General features: G+C 40.8%; 1 protein-coding gene across 2 annotated transcripts in view; it reads right to left on the bottom strand.

The window, feature by feature from the left end:
• The window catches only part of MED14 (mediator complex subunit 14), a 73,187-nt gene extending 56,912 nt beyond the window's left edge, over positions 1 to 16,275 (bottom strand). The window contains exons 1-4 of one of the 2 annotated variants that reach the window (XM_059385042.1): positions 15,515 to 16,275; positions 9,251 to 9,277; positions 6,856 to 6,961; positions 646 to 819 (exon numbers count right to left, since the gene is read on the bottom strand). In XM_059385042.1, the coding sequence (XP_059241025.1) occupies positions 646 to 819; positions 6,856 to 6,961; positions 9,251 to 9,277; positions 15,515 to 15,729 (522 nt within the window). In that variant the 5' untranslated portion in view covers positions 15,730 to 16,275. The remainder of the gene's footprint in view (positions 1 to 645; positions 820 to 6,855; positions 6,962 to 9,250; positions 9,278 to 15,514) is intronic. The other variant, XM_059385041.1, reaches the window with a different exon arrangement.
• Between the last annotated feature and the right edge of the window lie 983 nt (positions 16,276 to 17,258).

Below are 17,258 nucleotides of genomic sequence, written 5' to 3'. Positions count from 1 at the left end.
GAAAATAATGTACAAAGAGACACAATTTTTACCTGTGCCTGTCTTAACATAGTATTTTTGTACTTCGTGCAAGAGAATCTCAAAACTCATTTCTGTAGTTTACATCCAGTAATACTAACATGACCATTACTATCATGCTTTAGAATGCCAATGATTCCACCAGTCACCCAGCTAAGATGGTAATACAACACGATCTTCTTCATGCTCTATTTACAAGACCAAGTTCATGTCACTAGATGACTTCCACCACTTCTTGAAAGTATAAAATACAATAGCACCAAGTCAGTAAACAACTACCACAATAGTACTTAAAAAAAAAACACAAAACCTTCCAAAAAGCAACTAGCATGTAGTGTTTTCACATCTGAAATAGATCTAAGCTAATGTGCACATGCTTAACCTCACACACACACAGACATAGTCATCCATTTTGATAGTATTCATATTCTGGCCTCAATTTATTTCAAAAAACCACAATTTTAGTTATAGAGAAAAAAGTGAATTACATGAAATAATTGTTTTAAAAATAGATAATAGCTGTTTTGTTGGGCTAACAGAGATTTCATCACCAAAACCTTCAACTTCTTTTCCTTGATTCAAAAACCTTCAAGTTTTAAGAATAGGAATGGTGAACAATGCACTTACCCTAATGCAGGTGGGCAGTCGTGGGTAAGACCCAGTAGTCAGTACATCAATTGCATACGGAATGGCAAAGCTAGGCAGGCGTGCATGGACTAGGGCATCTCTAGCTAACGAGGCCAGGCGATCAGCAGTATCCACAAACAGAATGGCTTGCTGATCCAAAAAGCTTGAAATCATCTTTAAAGCGAAGGGTAAATGAATTAAGCTTCATTGAGAACAAGCTGCTTTGCACTTCAAATATCATTTATTCATTCCAAAGTAAACTTTGAGGAAATTAATACAGTTTTCCACATATGAAACATTTCTTCAAGAAATTTTCCAGTGATGTGAAGAAATATTTTATACATTTGTATTTGGCACTAAAAACAATAACTTCCTATCACTTCAAGTAAAAGGTTTTCCAGTTTGTTTGCCCATCTTTAACATTACACATACGTAGCAGAAGTTAGGAAAAATAAATAGAATAAAAGGCTCTTTACTTCCATAGACTTCTAGAGTTGGCTGGTAACAAAGTAGTTAAAAGATGGACTCCTGGATCCAGACTGCCTTAGTCTCTTTAACTTTGCAACTTACTTTCCCTATAATCTTAGGCAAGTCACTTAACCTTTCTGGGCCTCAGTTTTTTCAACTGTCAAATGAAGATAATGATTTCCAGCCTCATAAGGTTGTTCTGAGGATTAAGAGTTAATGCGTATAGGGTTGCCTGGGTGGCTCAGTCGCTTAAAGTGTCCAGCTCTTGGTTTCGGCTCAGATCATGATCTCCTGGATCATAGGATGGAGCCCCACACGGGGCTCTGCCCTCAGCAGGGAATTTTCTTGAGATTCTCTCCCTCTGCTCCTCCCCCTTCTCGAATGCTTGCTCTCTCAAATACATAAATAATTTTTTTTTTTTTAGAAAGAGCTAATACATTATAAAACCTTCAGAACACTAACCAGAACACATAAAATACTCCATAAATGTTGCCTGTTGTATGATATCTGGGCCAACTCATGCCCCAAATAGAAATCCTTTCCATCAGTTCTCTACTGCATTTCATAAGGGTACCTGAACTAGCCAAGCTCTCAAGGAGCTAAAAACTACTTCCTTGAAATGTTTATCTTCTATTCTAGAGCAGTAATGTCTCTCATGTCCTTCAAACATCGGAAGCCCACCCCATCTCCAAGCTAAAACATCCCAAGTTACTTCATTTAAGCGGTTATCTCCAAATTTCCAACTCACCACCCTTGTTCTGCTGCCTTGGAAATGCTCTAATATATCAGTGGTCAACTTAAAACATGGTATCCAGAATTAATACCACATCACACCCACAATACCAGCACAAAATGCCCTACATTTTCTCAGTATTTCCATACTCATTTTTATTATGTGATCTTCACAACTCTAGGAAATACATAAAACTAGATAATTACTATCACCTTAGAGATGAGAAAATTGAGACTTAGCCACCTGCTCAAGAAAGCCAACAATCAGAGAAACCAGAACCAAAAAAAATGTTTCTTCTTTTAGACTGCCCAGAAGTGCTACCTTGCATGACTACTAAAATGGATTTCTATCAATGCCACCATTAACTTATTAAGAGCAATGACAGTGCTAGCACACAGCAAGCTGGGACTCCACTAAAAGGCCTTGATATTTTGTACATGAATCTACCAAGCAAGGTCCTTTTTCCACCCCGAAACTGAAGGAGGACTGTAATCTGTCTGATTCTAACACATTAAAACCATTTGGATCCTACTTCTCGCAACTCTTTTTTTTTTTTTTTTTTTTTTTAAGATTTATTTATTTGTTTTGGAGAGAGAGAGAGGACAAGCAGGAGGGGCAGAGGAAAAGAGAAAGAATCTCTACCAGACCCCACAAGGAGTGTGGAGCCTGATGTGGGCTCCATCCCCCGACCCTGAAACCACTACCCACCCTGAGCTGAAATCAGGAGTCAGATGTTGAACAGACTGAACCCTACTTTTCTCAACTTCTGAGCTGGTTTTTACTGATTTAGATCATCCCAAATCTCCAGGACGCTGTTAAAAATGCTTATCAGATCATAGTCAAGGCCAAAGAATACCAAAGACTTCCCTCTGGGAAGACAAGCATCAACCCTAGTGGAGTTCTATAGTTCATCTAGACCACACTGCTTCACCTTTAATATGGGTAATTAATGAAAAATATACTATCTCTGACTCAAAAATCTAATGAAAAAACATAAAATTTTAGTTTTGAGTAACTTTTTAACAAAACTATACAGGTCCCTAGTGATCATCACATTCTTTTTTTTTAACCACTCACATGCCAGCTGTTTATATGGTTAATATTCTCTTTTCAAATTTAACTGAGCACTTTATAGATATTTCTCTTAAGAAAACTACATAAATGCCCAAAAGCAAAGAAAACATATTCAACATCACTTGTCCGCAGAGAAATGCAAATCGAATCCACAATGAGATACCACCTTCACACCTAACAGGATGACTGGCATCAAAATGTCAGACAATAACAAGTATCAGCATGGAAAAACTGGAATGCTCATACATTGATGGTGGGAATGTAAAATGGGTCAGCCATTTTGGAAGACAGTCTGGCAGTTCCTCAAGTGACTTAAACACAGTCACCATATGACCCAACCATTCCATTCCTAGGCATATACCCAAGAGAAATAAAAACATATGTCTATGCAGAAACTTGTACATGAGTGTTTACAGTAACATTATTCATAACAGCCAAAAACTAGAAGCAACCTAAACCTTCATAAACTTATGATAAACAAAAGATAGTAGATCCATACAATTCAACTATAAAAAGAAACAAAGTACTACTACATGCTACAATGAACCTTGAAAATGTTAGATGCTAAGTGAAATAAGTCAGTTACAGAAGCCCCTATCCTACTACAATTCCATTTATATGACATGTGCAGAATAGGCAAATCTATTGACAGCAGATTAGTGCTTACTTAGGGCTGGGTGGGGGGGCACTTGGAGGTGACAGCAAAAGGCTACGTATTTTCTTTCTGAGATGATATTAACAATGTTCTAAAATTGACTGATGGTTGCACATATCTGAATATACTAAAAACCACTGTACACTTTAAATGGGTGGATTGTATGGTCTATGAATTATAGCTCAATAAAGCTGTTTTTTAAAGAGCTCCAGGAATATGAGATATTTTCTTTTTTTTAAATAAAACATGAACTGTTCTACTGTTAGAGTTATAAACTGTGTATTTATACATTGTTACACACTTAATATGTCCAGCATGGCTAAAAATCATTATTTATTAAGAACCTCAAATGGTACTAGGTTGAGAACAGAAGAGTCAAAACATGAATAATCCTCTAATTCTCCAGTTGATGGACCTTATCCCTAACAAACACATTTGCAGCATCTACATTCACAAAACAAAAATACCAAAAGTTTATATAAGCTCAGTATGAGACTTTATTCAGAATGTGACTTAATTCTCAATTCAAAAAACAATACAGCTCAATATCAAAAGCAAGAGTCTTGGATTTTCCTTGACATTATGCTACTGAAGCACAACTCAGCAGTATTAAACAAGCAACGGAAATACTCACGATATAAGTAGGGATTTAACGCCAGGTTTGAAAAATTGAATACTTGGATTTGATATACTTCAGTGATTCCTAACTTTTCATTACAAGTTTGAACATCTTTAACAAAAGATTACCCCAAGTTAAGTAATTATTGAAAAGAAACCCTAGGCTTTTCATAAATATTATACCATGCTTCTTCATTTCAGCCAAAATAGATTTACTACATTTGGTGTCCGAATTTCCAGAACAATGAATTATAAAACTTTCTGATAAATAAGTTTGGCATAAGTCTGTTTATTAACATTTATAATCAAACTATTCTTCGAATGATGCTTTACAGTAGACAAAAGACCTTCTAAATACAAACTTTAATTTCCTTATCATACTGACAACAGATGAATCAAAGAACATTTCCCCCCATGAGAAAAACAATATATGGGGTACAAAATATTTTCCCTCTAACCTGTGATTGAGATTTTATTTCAGAAGGATGACAGCCTACTCCTAAAGACAAAAGGTATGTGGCTAGAATGTACCTTGGTAGAATTCTTCCAGTCTTGTCACTAGCTTGGTTGGTAGAGCTCCAATTGAGTATCAACTTCAATGAAAACTGGGTTTTATTTTTAAGATTATTTATTTATTTATTTCACAGAGAGAGAGAGAGAGAGAGATCACAAGCAGGCAGAGAGGCAGGCAGAGAGAAGGGGAAGCAGGCTCACCGCCGAACAGAGCCCGATGCGGGGCTCGATCCCAGGACCCTGAGATCATGACCTGAGCCGAAGGCAGAGGCCCAACCCACTGAGCCACCCAGGCGCCCCGGGTTTTATTTTTAACTTTAAAAAATTGTTATTCTAGAATTTACAATTCTCAACTTTTTCACAGCCCCTTTTCTCCTTTCATTTTAGCAACTTTCACATAGGCTCTGTGTCTAACGATGAGGAACCCAGTAGAACCGAGGACAGTGAAAGCAGCAGCTACAAGGGAGGGTAGAGGTTAGGAAATCATGTGCAGAAACACAACTGTGTCCTAGATTCCTTTCTGAAGTGGGATTTTATGGAAGAGGCAAACCCCGAAAGAGTTGGAAATATAAAAGTACTATAAAAATATTTTCAACTTAGCTTGTCAGGGTGCTAAAATTACAGTACCTCCATACTGACCAGGTGGCTGCTCATTTTAATTTATCCAGGAAGTCCAGTAAACTTTAAGAGAAATTTGAAAAGGACTCAAATAAAATTTAACCAATGTAAAGCTGTTTTTTTGCCTTCACTGACAAAAACTGATAAAACATTTTAATGTTATTACATAACTGAATGGGAAAAAATATGAGCATCAATGTCAAGATCAGAGAATCTACCCACTTTCCAAATATAACTGACAATGGTTAGAAGGTTACTTGGCCTTGTAGAGCTGACCTCAATTAAAGTGAATAAATGCTCTCATTATTTTAGGACTTTATTCATTTTATAATAATTACTCTACCCTTTCCACTATGAAAGGGCACTCTACTCTCTTTCCTTCTCCTCATGGGAAGTGACTGAAGTAAAAAAGAAGGAAGTAATCATGTGTCTTGTTTGTTAACACTGCGCCATCCTCCCCAAGTTATGAGCTCCTAACTTGGGTTTCTTTTCTTTTTGTTGCGGGGGGGGGGGGCGGTTGGCAGATTTTAGCATCTTTGGCACACTTCATCAAGTGTCACTCCTTTGAATTCAAGGGTGACTTAACAGACAAAGACTATGACCTTCTTGAGGGCAGGGCTGTGCCTTAGTTAAATCTCATCTGCTGGGGCCCCTGGGTGGCTCAATGGGTTAAAGCCTCTGCCTTTGGCTCAGGTCATGATCCTGGGCTGTTTGCTCAGTGGGGAGCCTGCTTCCCCCCTCTCTCTCTGCCTGCCTCTCTGCCTACTTGTGATCTCTGTCAAATAAATAAATAAATAAATCTTAAAAAAAAAACAAATCTCATCTGCCATACCCTATGCCCTGTGCTCACTAAAGGGTTTGGAGAATCAATAGATGAATAACAAACACATAAACGCTGTTACCAGATCTGTGACCTTGAAGAAGACATTTAGCTCCTAAGTACCTTACTCCCACATCTGTAAAACAAGAAGGAAATACCAACTCTGCCATACTCAGAGGATTTTGAAGAATCAAAAGGTAAAATTCAAGGAAATACTTTGCTTACTCTAAGGAAGCAAACAAATGTAAAGCTCTTTCCCCCCCTATAGTTTGAGTCTCATATTTAATGTCTTCTAGAATAATGATATCTCCAGATACGACCAACTCTTTTTTCCTGCTTAGGTGATCAAGACTAAGTTTCTACAGAAATATAGTACACATTTTTTTTTAAAGATTCCATTTATTTATTTGAGAGAGAAAGAGAGCAAGAAAGCAAAAGAGAGGGAGAAGCAGGCTCCCCGATGAGCAGGAAGCTCTATGTGGGGCTTGATCCCAGGACCCTGGGATCATGACCTGAGCTGAAGGCATATGCTTACCCAACTGAGCCACCCAGGCTTCCCTACACATTTTTGTACAGAAATAGGATTACTCACTTAAGTACTCTCTCGAAAGAAATCAACAGATATAAATTAAAGCTAAAATTAGAAGCTATGTCTATAATAAGTTAACATTCCAAAAGGTTATTTTATATAAAATAAAAAGTTTAACTCACCGCACATTTTTCCACCTTGCCAGCATTATTAGCCCACTTTACTAAAGCTAATAGTCGAACAAAGAGTTGACGTGTCCGGCTAGCAAACTGCACTATTTCTATTTTCCTATAAAATAAAACATTTCTTAATGAACCAACGTTTTGAAAAGAGTATTTCACAATTTATTTCATCTGGGCTAAAACATGAATCAATCTCTGTTTATAAAAATTACAATGAAATGAAACCCCAAATAAGGTATTTACCTAAATATGAATTATTGTCACATTTTATATACTGCCTGCATTTTTTATTTTCAACTTCCAAGTAATAAGTCCAAAAAAAGTTTTAGCAATAAATCACAATCACATTTTTTAAATTAATTTTGCATGACAAAAAAAGTTGTTTACTGAATTATGCCCAATTCACAGATACAAATGTACAATATAAGTTAACTAGGTCCCAGAGGAGAACAAATTAAGAGTCAGGAATTTCATAATTGAGACTATGAGTTATGTATTAGCAACCTTTTTGGTATGAGAAAGGAACTGAAACAGATCTTTACCAAAGCTTGAAACTGTCTCACTTCTACAAAAGCAAGGGCCCATTTCCCATCTTACAAGAGCGTGATTTAAATACCTGAGTAATCAAAGAACTAACTATGCAACTCTTTACCAAACTAATTGCAGCAACAAATTTAGATATTAAATCATCTAAACAAAGTTAAAGTAAGCTGAGCACTAAAAATAAAAGCTTAGATGGTCTGTCCATATCTATTTTTGTGCTATATGCACTATGATGCTTTTTCTCACAATACTCATCAGTATTTTTATCATCTCATAAAGCCTTGAAAGCTTTGTCAGTGTGTTAGCCAGACCTCTCAATTTCCAGTCAGCTATAAAACTGAAAATCACTTTTGTAATTTACCTTAAGATACCGAAAAAAACATTCCACAGGCCCGTTGACAAGACCCAGCAGTACATCAACCTCCCTCCAAGTGGACTCTGACCTATATTAATCTCAGTACAGTTGCAATGGCCTACAGATCCAACCCACATCTCTGTATCTCACCAACAGCAATGCCATGAGGCAATGCACCAAAATAAAAGCTTTTGTTGAAGTATAATCCTGACTGAGGACTACAGAGTCTAAGTCCTAGCGAGAGCATGTGTGCATAGCCCACAAAAAACCCTGAAAAGGTTTCCTTAAGATCCAACCATCAATATGATTATTAGTAGTATGAAGAGAAGAAGCAAGGGCACAGATACAATTAAGACTCTTTGCCAGTGTCTACGAAGCATCTTAACAGACCAAACAAGCAGAGCATCACAGGCAGGATTGGAGCACAGCAGAAATAGGAAATGTGCATTAAGATCTGGCACCATCTCGGGGCTGGGAGCCCCAGTACTAAAACTCCAACTCAGCAATGACTTACAGAGCACATGAGCTCTCTGCTCTTCTCCTAGAGCAAACATATCTGTATATTATTAACTTGGTTCCCCAAATGATCTCCTGTACTGGAAAGCAAACACCCACCTTTGTAAACTACTGTAACATGACTTTTTTTGACACCATGCAATCTCAGTGATCAGCAGCATGAGTCAGTTTTTCAAGGCCCAGCTTCCCTTCCGACCCCAGAGTGGACAGAAGAAACCCGGATTTACATTTCCTTCCTTTAAAACTGACCAGCCAAACTATAACAAAGGTATGCTTTGATGGTCTCTCCCATCTCTACCTTTTTGATCCAGTTCCATCAGAAAGATAGCTGGTGGTGTGGGTGGGGAGCAGAGTCACTAATAAATCTTCCTTAGTGACTTGGTATTTAGGAGAAAAAAAAAAAATAACCAAGGAGCATAAGTAGTGCCAGAGATACAGTCAAGTAGCCAATTCTATGGCTACAACTTAACTCTCCATCACAGGATTACTTTGAAACCTTAATGTATCTTGTTCCTTTCCCTTATGGAAACATTGGTGTTTAGTTATGTCTTAAGCCCCAAACTCCAACTCAATCAAAATTCTCTCAACTATTAAACAGCAATAGCAGTATGCAAATGTCAATTCTCTAAAGACATCTAATAGCATCTTTGCGGCCAATTTTCTTAATTCAGTCTGTTCCTCAGCTTTTTCTATTAAGTTCTATACCTTCTACATTTTCCTATCCTCTTCAGGGACTTGACAACAAAGGTTTCTCGAACACAAGGTCCAGAGCTGGTCTACACCAAGAATGTCAAGGATGACATTTCCCAGGGTTCCCTAAACAAATGGTGTGAAACATCACCTTAGGTTCTCTGGACCTAGGTTTCGGATCCATAGCCCTAACACCGCCCCCCCCCCCAATACTCACTCACTCTCTTTCTCACATACACTCTCATAGATATGCCAACATAGACAGAGATTTAAGGTTTCGTTCATACTCACCTTTCCACATCAGATTTCCTTGGTAGTCTATAAGGTTAAAAAAAAAAAAAGAAAAAAGAAATTGACTAAATATACACAAAGCTTCATCAAAATATGGTAACAGTCTTTATTTTGGCTCTATTACATACCTTAGTGTTTCAGAAAAACTAGATAAATAGCCACTACAGGCTTATGTGGCTACCTGATCTTTTTTATGGGTTTCTAGCAATATGGCTATAAGGGAAAAAACCAACAAACGAACATTCCTCTCCATTCAAGATGATCCAAAAGGTACTGCATGAATCTCAAACATTTAAAAAGCTCACATCTTACATTAAACACTACTATATCATACAGTCAGAAAAAATACTCTTTTTTAAAAAGATTTTATTTATTTACTTGACAGACAGAGATCACAAGTAGGCAGACAGGGAGGTGGGGGTGGGGGGGAAGCAGGCTCCCTGTTGAGCAGAGAGCCTGATGCGGGGCTCAATCCCGGGACCCTGAGATCATGACCTTAGTTGAAGGCAGAGGCTCAACCCACTGAGCCACCCAGGTGTCCCGAATATATATATATATATTTTAAAGATTTTATTTATTTATTTGACACAGACAGAGAACACAAGTAGGCAGAGAGGCAGGCAGAGAGGGTAGTGGAAGCAGGCTCCCTGCTGAGCATAGAGCCTGATGGGGGGCTCTATCCCAGGACTCTGAGACCATGATCTGAGCTGAAGGCAGAGGCTTAACCCACTGAGCCACCCAGACACCCCGAAACTATTCTTTTAAAACCAAAACAGAGGGTGCCTGGGTGGCTCAGTGGGTTAAGCCACTGCCTTCGGCTCAGGTCATGATCTCAGGGTCCTGAGATTGAGTCCCGCGTCGGGCTCTCTGCTCGGCAGGGAGCCTGCTTCCCTCTCTCTCTCTGCCTGCCTCTCCATCTACTTGTGATTTCTCTCTGTCAAATAAATAAATAAAATCTTAAAAAAAAAAAGAAAGCAAGATGTTTGATTTTAAAAAATAAATAAATAAATAAAACCAAAACAGACACAGATGCAGTATACTAGCTGCTAGCTTCCTTATATCCAATGGAACCTTGCTTCCAAGCAATAATCTCTCCATGTTTTATCAGGATGGGCAAAACTGGAAGCTAAGCACACAAAAGAACCAGTGTCAGCCAAGGGTTTTACAGTAAGTATGATGTTGCATGGTGGTTAGATGTACATGATTACTTTTAAGCTCCAGTAAGGTTTTGATTTATTTTTTGCTAGTTCTCCAGTACAATAGCCAGCAACCAATGTCACCATTTTCCCTGTTAAATTATACCATTTAACACTCTCACATCCACTGATGCTTACAAAGGTCCTGATGTGCCTCCTGAATCACCGCATTTTGGAAACCTCTATCCCATGGCTCAGGATTCAACGGCCTGAGCAATTGTAAAGCCTCCTTTACATCTAATCCCTTCTTGAAGAAAACACACTGAGCCATTTCAATTCTCTTCTCCCACCCACAGGCCACAGGTGCAGAAAAAATAAAACCAGAGTTCAAGGTACAAGGAGGGGAAACTATCAAAATGAGCTCTGGCTTGTAGTTAACAATAATTCTGAGAGCAGACAGTGAGACAGAAGTTGAAATTATGATCCGGATGGTAAAGGAAACTAGGTAGAAGGTGGAAGGGCCAGCAGGATCAGATGAAGCAGAAATTAAGTCCTTATAAGACTGCAAGGAAAACAGCTATTGGCAAGTTCCTCTACACGTGAAAGTTCCTGAGAACACTCCTTTTGAGAAGCCACAACCCTCATCCTCAAGGGAGGGAGAGAATGATAACTATGGATGCTGATGTGTGCATAAGAGAGAGAAACAAAAGAGGAGAGCCTTTGGGGGGTGGGGGTAGAAAGAACAGGAAACAGTGTCCCAGCTCTTCCCACCTGCCCCAGAGACCCTAAAAGGATCACCTCATGTAGAGGCAGTATCATTTCCCGGACAAAGATTAGGCTTTGTTGTCTGCATCCCTTTCCTCCCAATTCCTCCTAATCTATTTAAAATTCCTTTATGGATAACAAATCCACGATTTGGGGCAATAGCCCCAAAATGCAAATTTTTGGAAGTAGCAGACATTTATTTACACTGAAGTATAAGACAAGTTTACATAACTGAGATCCTAGCTTTATCTAATTTTATTTAAAACAGGTTAAAGAAAAAAAAAAAAGGAGTAGAATCTAATTCCTTAAGAAGTCAAGGCAAAGTGTAAACTCTGAGATGAGAGCACGTATGTCGGAGAGGAGGTGGGTGTAGATAAGCAGAAGGAAAAAAAAAAAAAACACCCAGATTTCTGTGGCCAAAAACAAACCACTGAAATTGTCAAGGCAGTCCTTTTTACTTTCAATAGTTCACAGACAAGCATCAAATACAGCAAAAATAAGACTCTTAAAAAGTAGACCTAGCACACTAGTTTTACATCAATACATTGATTCTGACAGTTCCCACCGGGAACAAGGAAAAATACATGATTATGGAGTATTATGCCTCCATCAGAAAGGATGAATACACAACTTTTGTAGCAACATGGACGGGACTGGAAGAGATTATGCTGAGTGAAATAAGTCAAGCAGAGAGAGTCAATTATCATATGGTTTCACTTATTTGTGGAGCATAACAAATATCATGGAGGACAAGGGGTGTTAGAGAGAAGGGAGATGGGGTAAATTGGAGGGGAGGTGAATCATGAGAGACTATGGACTCTGAAAAACAATCTGAGGGGTTTGAAGTGGTGGGGGGGGTGGGAGGTTGGGGTACCAGGTGGTGGGTATTATAGAGGGCACAGATTGCATGGAGCACTGGGTGTGGTGAAAAAAATAATGAATACTGTTTTTCTGAAAATAAATAAATCAATTAAAAAAAAAAGAACACCAAGGTAAGTTCCTAAAACTAATTTTGGTTAGCACAAATCAAAAGAGAAAAGAGTTATTTTATATACCCAAATATCAAGAGCAGGAAGGTATTTTCCCATTAAATCCTCCATGGTCAGGGGCGCCTGGGTGGCTCAGTGATCAAAGCCTCTGTCTTCAGCTCAGGTCATGATCTCAGGGTCCTGGGATGGAGTCCTGCATTGGGCTCTCTGCTCAGCAGGGAGCCTGCCTCCTCCTCCTCTCTCTCTCTGCCTGCCTCTCTGCCTCCTTGTGATCTGTCAAATAAATTTTTTTTAAAAGTCCTTAAAAAATAAATAAATCCTCCATGGTCTACAATGATAATTCTAACAATTCATTTGTTAATGTATTAAATCAATAAATACTTAGTTAATCCTCAACTATATGCCAAACTATGTTCTAGGCTCAGGGAACATACCAAACAAATAAAAATTCCCATCCTCATGGAGCTTCCAGTGGGGAGGGAGCAGATAATAAATTAAGGATACCCAGTAGCGATAAGAAAAAACAAAGCAGTGAGTAAAGAATAGAAGGCAGGGGCAGAAAGCTTTTCTTGGGTGGTCAGATAAAGTCTCTCTGATAAGTTCTATCTGAACAAAGACCTAAAGGTCATTACCCTGTGTGGAAAGCAAACCACACAGATTTCTGGGGGGAAAGCAAAGGCTCTAAGGTGGGAGTGTGTCTATAATACCCACCTATCAAAAAACATCAAGAAAGGTAGTGTGGCTGAAACAGAACAAGCAAAGAGGAGAGTATTAGGAAATGAGGATAAAGAGTAAAGGAGGTGAAGGCATAGATAGACCACAAGTTCTGGTTTGCCCAAGATAGTTCTGGTTCATGCCTGTTGCTCCGACATTATTATTATTTTTTTAAAAAGATTTTTATTTATTTATTTGACAGACATAGATCACAAGTAGGCAGAGAGTCAGGCAGAGAGAGAGGAAAGCAGGTTCCCTGCTGAGCAGAGAGCCCAATATGGGGCTCGATCCCAGGACCCTGGGATCATGACCTGAGCTGAAGGCAGAGCCTTTAACCCACTGAGCCACCCAGGCGCCCCTATTTTTTTTTTTAAATATTTATTTTAGAAGAGAGAGAACATGGGTGGTAGGGACGGAGGGAGAGAAAGAATCTCAGGTAGACTCCCCACTAAGGATGGAGCTCGATCTCATGACCTGAACTAAAACCAAGAGTCTGATGCTTAACTGACTATGCCACCCAGGTGCCCCCAACATTATTGTTAAAAGCACAACCTTTTGTACTCAAAAGTGTACTGACCTTTTACAGTCACTCCATATACAGGTGACTTTAAAACCTTTTTACCATAAGTGAGATAGAGACCCGCTGGAGAGTTGAGAGCAGAAAAGTTTCAAAAGGATCATCCTGGCTATTTTATGGATGACAAAAACTATAAAGGGGAAAGGGTAGCAGTAGAAATATCAACTGGCAGACTACTGCAGTTAACATGGGTGAAGGATTCACACTTGATGGAAATGTTGAAAAGTGGTCAAATCCAAAGTCAGAGATGACAAGACTTGCTGATGTACTACTGGGCATGGAATTGGAAGAGGAATTACTCCAAATTTGTGGCCTAAGCCACAACAGGAAGAATGGGGATACTCTTTAGTGAGATAGAAGAGGTTTGGGGGTGGTTGGATATATCAAGTGGAATTGACTGAAATGCCCATTAGGGCACATTACTAGGACATAAAAGTAAGCATCTGGATATAGAGTCTGGAGTTCAGTGGAGAGGTCTCTGCTGCAGACAGAAGTATGGGAATCATCATCACATAAAGGGTGCAGGATTAAAACTATACACTTATTCTACTGCAACAAAATAGACATTCTTCATAACTAAGTTGTATAATAAAAAGCACAATATAATTCAAAAATTTCTACAAATCGGGACGTCTGGGTGGCTCAGTTGGTTAAGCAGCTGCCTTCGCTCAGGTCAGGATCCCAGCGGCCTAGGATGGAGTCCCACATCGGGCTCCTTGCTCGGCAGGGAGCCTGCTTCTCCCTCTGCCTCTGCCTGCGATTCTGTCTGCCTGTGCTCGCTCTCTCTCCCTCTCTCTGACAAATAAATAAAATCTTAAAAAAAAAATTTCTACAAATCCTCTATGAAAGAACAAATTATACAAATTACACAATCATTGACAGCAGTTCTCAACATTTTTCCATAGCTATACATTGGGTAGGTGATCTTCACATATATGAAAAATTTTCATGAACACTCTTAAATTTTTATGAAATCCAATAGTAATTGGTTCAGAGAAGTATATTGCTACAATGACACCTAATCACAACAGCTATTTAAGTTTCTCTTAAATAGACGGGGAAGCCTTCTTTCTGTTCCATTCGATAAAGTACCACATGTCAAAACTATGTGAGAATGTTTTACAGGAATAAGTGGAACCTATTTTAACTCCTTCAGTCATCTGCAAACAAATATTTTAAGTCTCAGGTAACAAATTACTATGCCACTTTACAGGCCAATATCTACGTCTTAATGTATACAACTGAAAACACTGATCTGCAGTGTAACAAGATAAAAGATAAAAACTAAGTAAAAACTTAAAATTCTTATTTTTTCTGAACCTGGATTTTAAAATGAAAAACAGTACTTAAGGTATATATCCCCCCAAATATTATAGTGTCTTTTCTTCACACACTGAAAATTAGTGTATTCTGATCCTATTTTGAAGGGATTAACAACTTAATCATGTCCCAAGGCATTTCACTGGTAACTTGATTTACAAACTCCCTTCATACTCAAAGAAACAGTAACAGAAGACCAGTTACAATAAACCTTTTACTTACGCTAAACGCGTTAAGACTTCAAACACTCTCAAACATTTCAGGGAAAAAAAGCAAACCAAATTTTTGGATTAATTTATACACAATAGATCTCCTGAGTTCAAACTCTGGCAGAAACAATTACAACCTAAATTTAAAATGTAAATTTTAAATCTGTAAAACAGATTTCCTGTCTTTAGGAATTCGAACATTATGTATTCCTAAACCCTAATCTTGGGCTTTCGGCTAAAAAGCTTCCAACCAAGAAATCAATAGGGTTCTGCTTGTAACTCCAGCAAAACCCCCAAAGATAGAATTTTCAGTGAGTCTAACAACATACATAATTAACCACTCTCCGTTGCTCCATCTCCAGAAAGACCCCAAATGCAAAGCGTTTCCTCCACCTCCTCTGAGCCCAAGAGTTCAGAAATTCTAGACTAAGTAGCCCAAAGGAAAGGAGAAAACAGCAGCCCCGTGGGGAGGTGCGAGCCTCTCTAAGCCGGTTGGGCGGGAAGCGGGGGGAGGGAGGGTTCTGGGGAGCAGGCATGGGTTTCGCGGCACTTACAGGTCCGTCAACACCATGAGCTCGGAGTAGGCCCGGTGCAGAAGAAATTCGATGAGGGTGCTCAGCCGGTAGCCCGGACTGGCCGCGGCTGCTGCGGCCGCCGCTACGGCGGCTCCGGGAGGAGGAGGCGCCGGGGCTGACGCGGGACCACCGCTGGCCCCGCCACCGCCTCCAGGCGGGACCAGCTGGTGGTTCTCCAGCTGCACTGGGGCCATGGCGGCGCAGGGCCGGGCTTGGCGCAGCGGCACAAGATGAAGCCCTCGAGCCTCCTAGGCGCTCGGTCACCGCGCCTAAGTGGGCGCGGGCAGAGTCGCCACCGCCTACCGCCAGGCCGCCTCCGAACAGGAAGCCGTGCGCCGGCCGCGGAGGCCCGCCCCCATGTAGCGACGAGCCCGCCTGCCCCAGCGACTGGAGCGAGGGGCGGGGGAAGGCGGGGGAAGGCGGGGAAAGACGGGGAGAGGCGGGGGGATGCGGGGGAGGGAGGTGGGGAGGGAGGTGGGGAGAGGAGGGGGAGGCGGGGAGGGCGGGGAAGCGAGGCCGACTCAGCAGAGAAGCTGCGCCTCCACAACGGATCAGAGGCCGCTTCGGCAAGCAGCCGCAGCGTCCATGTTGACGGCCCAAAGCGGAAGTCGTTAGGCAAAACGGAAGGGGAACCTGCAGGGGGACTTCCGACAGCAACCTGTGCTTTTTCTCCCGCTATCCGGCGCCGTGACGCTTGGGGGCGCGTGGGAGTGAGGCGGGGCCGACGCGCAGGCCGGGAAAGCGGAAGCGGGGGCCGCGCGTCACCGGAAGCGGGTGTGAGGGCGGAGCCGGCAACGTCACCGCGGACGTCAGTAGTTGCCCCGCCCTTGCCCTCGCCGCCCTTCGGTGCTTAAAAGGCTCCAATTTACTCTGAGGTATTTATCAGCGCTCCCCAGTGGGATGCAAATACTGCTGGGGAGGCTCCTTCCCAAGGTATTCGTGAGTTGTGGTTTTGGAATCGCGAAGAAATTGTAGCGGCTCTGGCCGCTCTCATGGCTTCTCAGATCTTTGCTCCTCCCACAGTCTGCTCATGCGCCTTTCGTGGGATAGAAAACGTATCCGTCATTTTTTTTTTTTTTCTTAACTGTGGGAAAAGATGTGAGGAAATATGATGGGGTTTAAGAGCAGGGCTGCTGACAGAATAACTTCACTTTAATGGAGTTGGACATACGCCGCTCTCGTTACCGACCCCGAAATTCTGGGAGTTCTACCACAGAAACAGCCCTTAAATCTTCTACCTCTGGCTTTCACTCGGTTCTTGTTCCTGCTCTTGCGGTAGACGCCCTGCCCTCCCAGGGTTCTTTTTCTGTGCCCTACCTTCACTTTTCCCCTTCAAAATCCACGTTTAGTATTTTGCTTCCTGCTGAAAAATGGTGATTCTCAACTTTACACATTGGAATCGCGGGGAGTGGGGGGGGGGCTTTAAAAAACAGCTTTAAGTGGTCGGATGTGAGGTCTGGGTTCGAGGTTTTTAGACGCTTTCTTCCTGCAGCTAAGGTAGAAATCCACTGTTAATAAGCGTCAGTTGCTGCGACCCTTTTTTGAAACATCCTTTCGCAGATCTCCTCCAGGAGATGCCCTTGTTCTTTAAGGTTAAAATACTCTTACTGTCCACTTGTGTAATTCTCAGTCATTCTTGAAAGCCATTCACCTGTCTTCCGAAGGTGTAACCTTTGGAGTATAGTCACTTGCTCCCTCTTTTGTGGCCTTAAAGGACATTTAC

The sequence above is a fragment of the Mustela nigripes genome, chromosome X (genome assembly GCF_022355385.1).
Source record: "Mustela nigripes isolate SB6536 chromosome X, MUSNIG.SB6536, whole genome shotgun sequence".
NCBI lineage: Eukaryota > Metazoa > Chordata > Mammalia > Carnivora > Mustelidae > Mustela > Mustela nigripes.
This window is presented reverse-complemented; position numbering and strand designations above follow the sequence as displayed.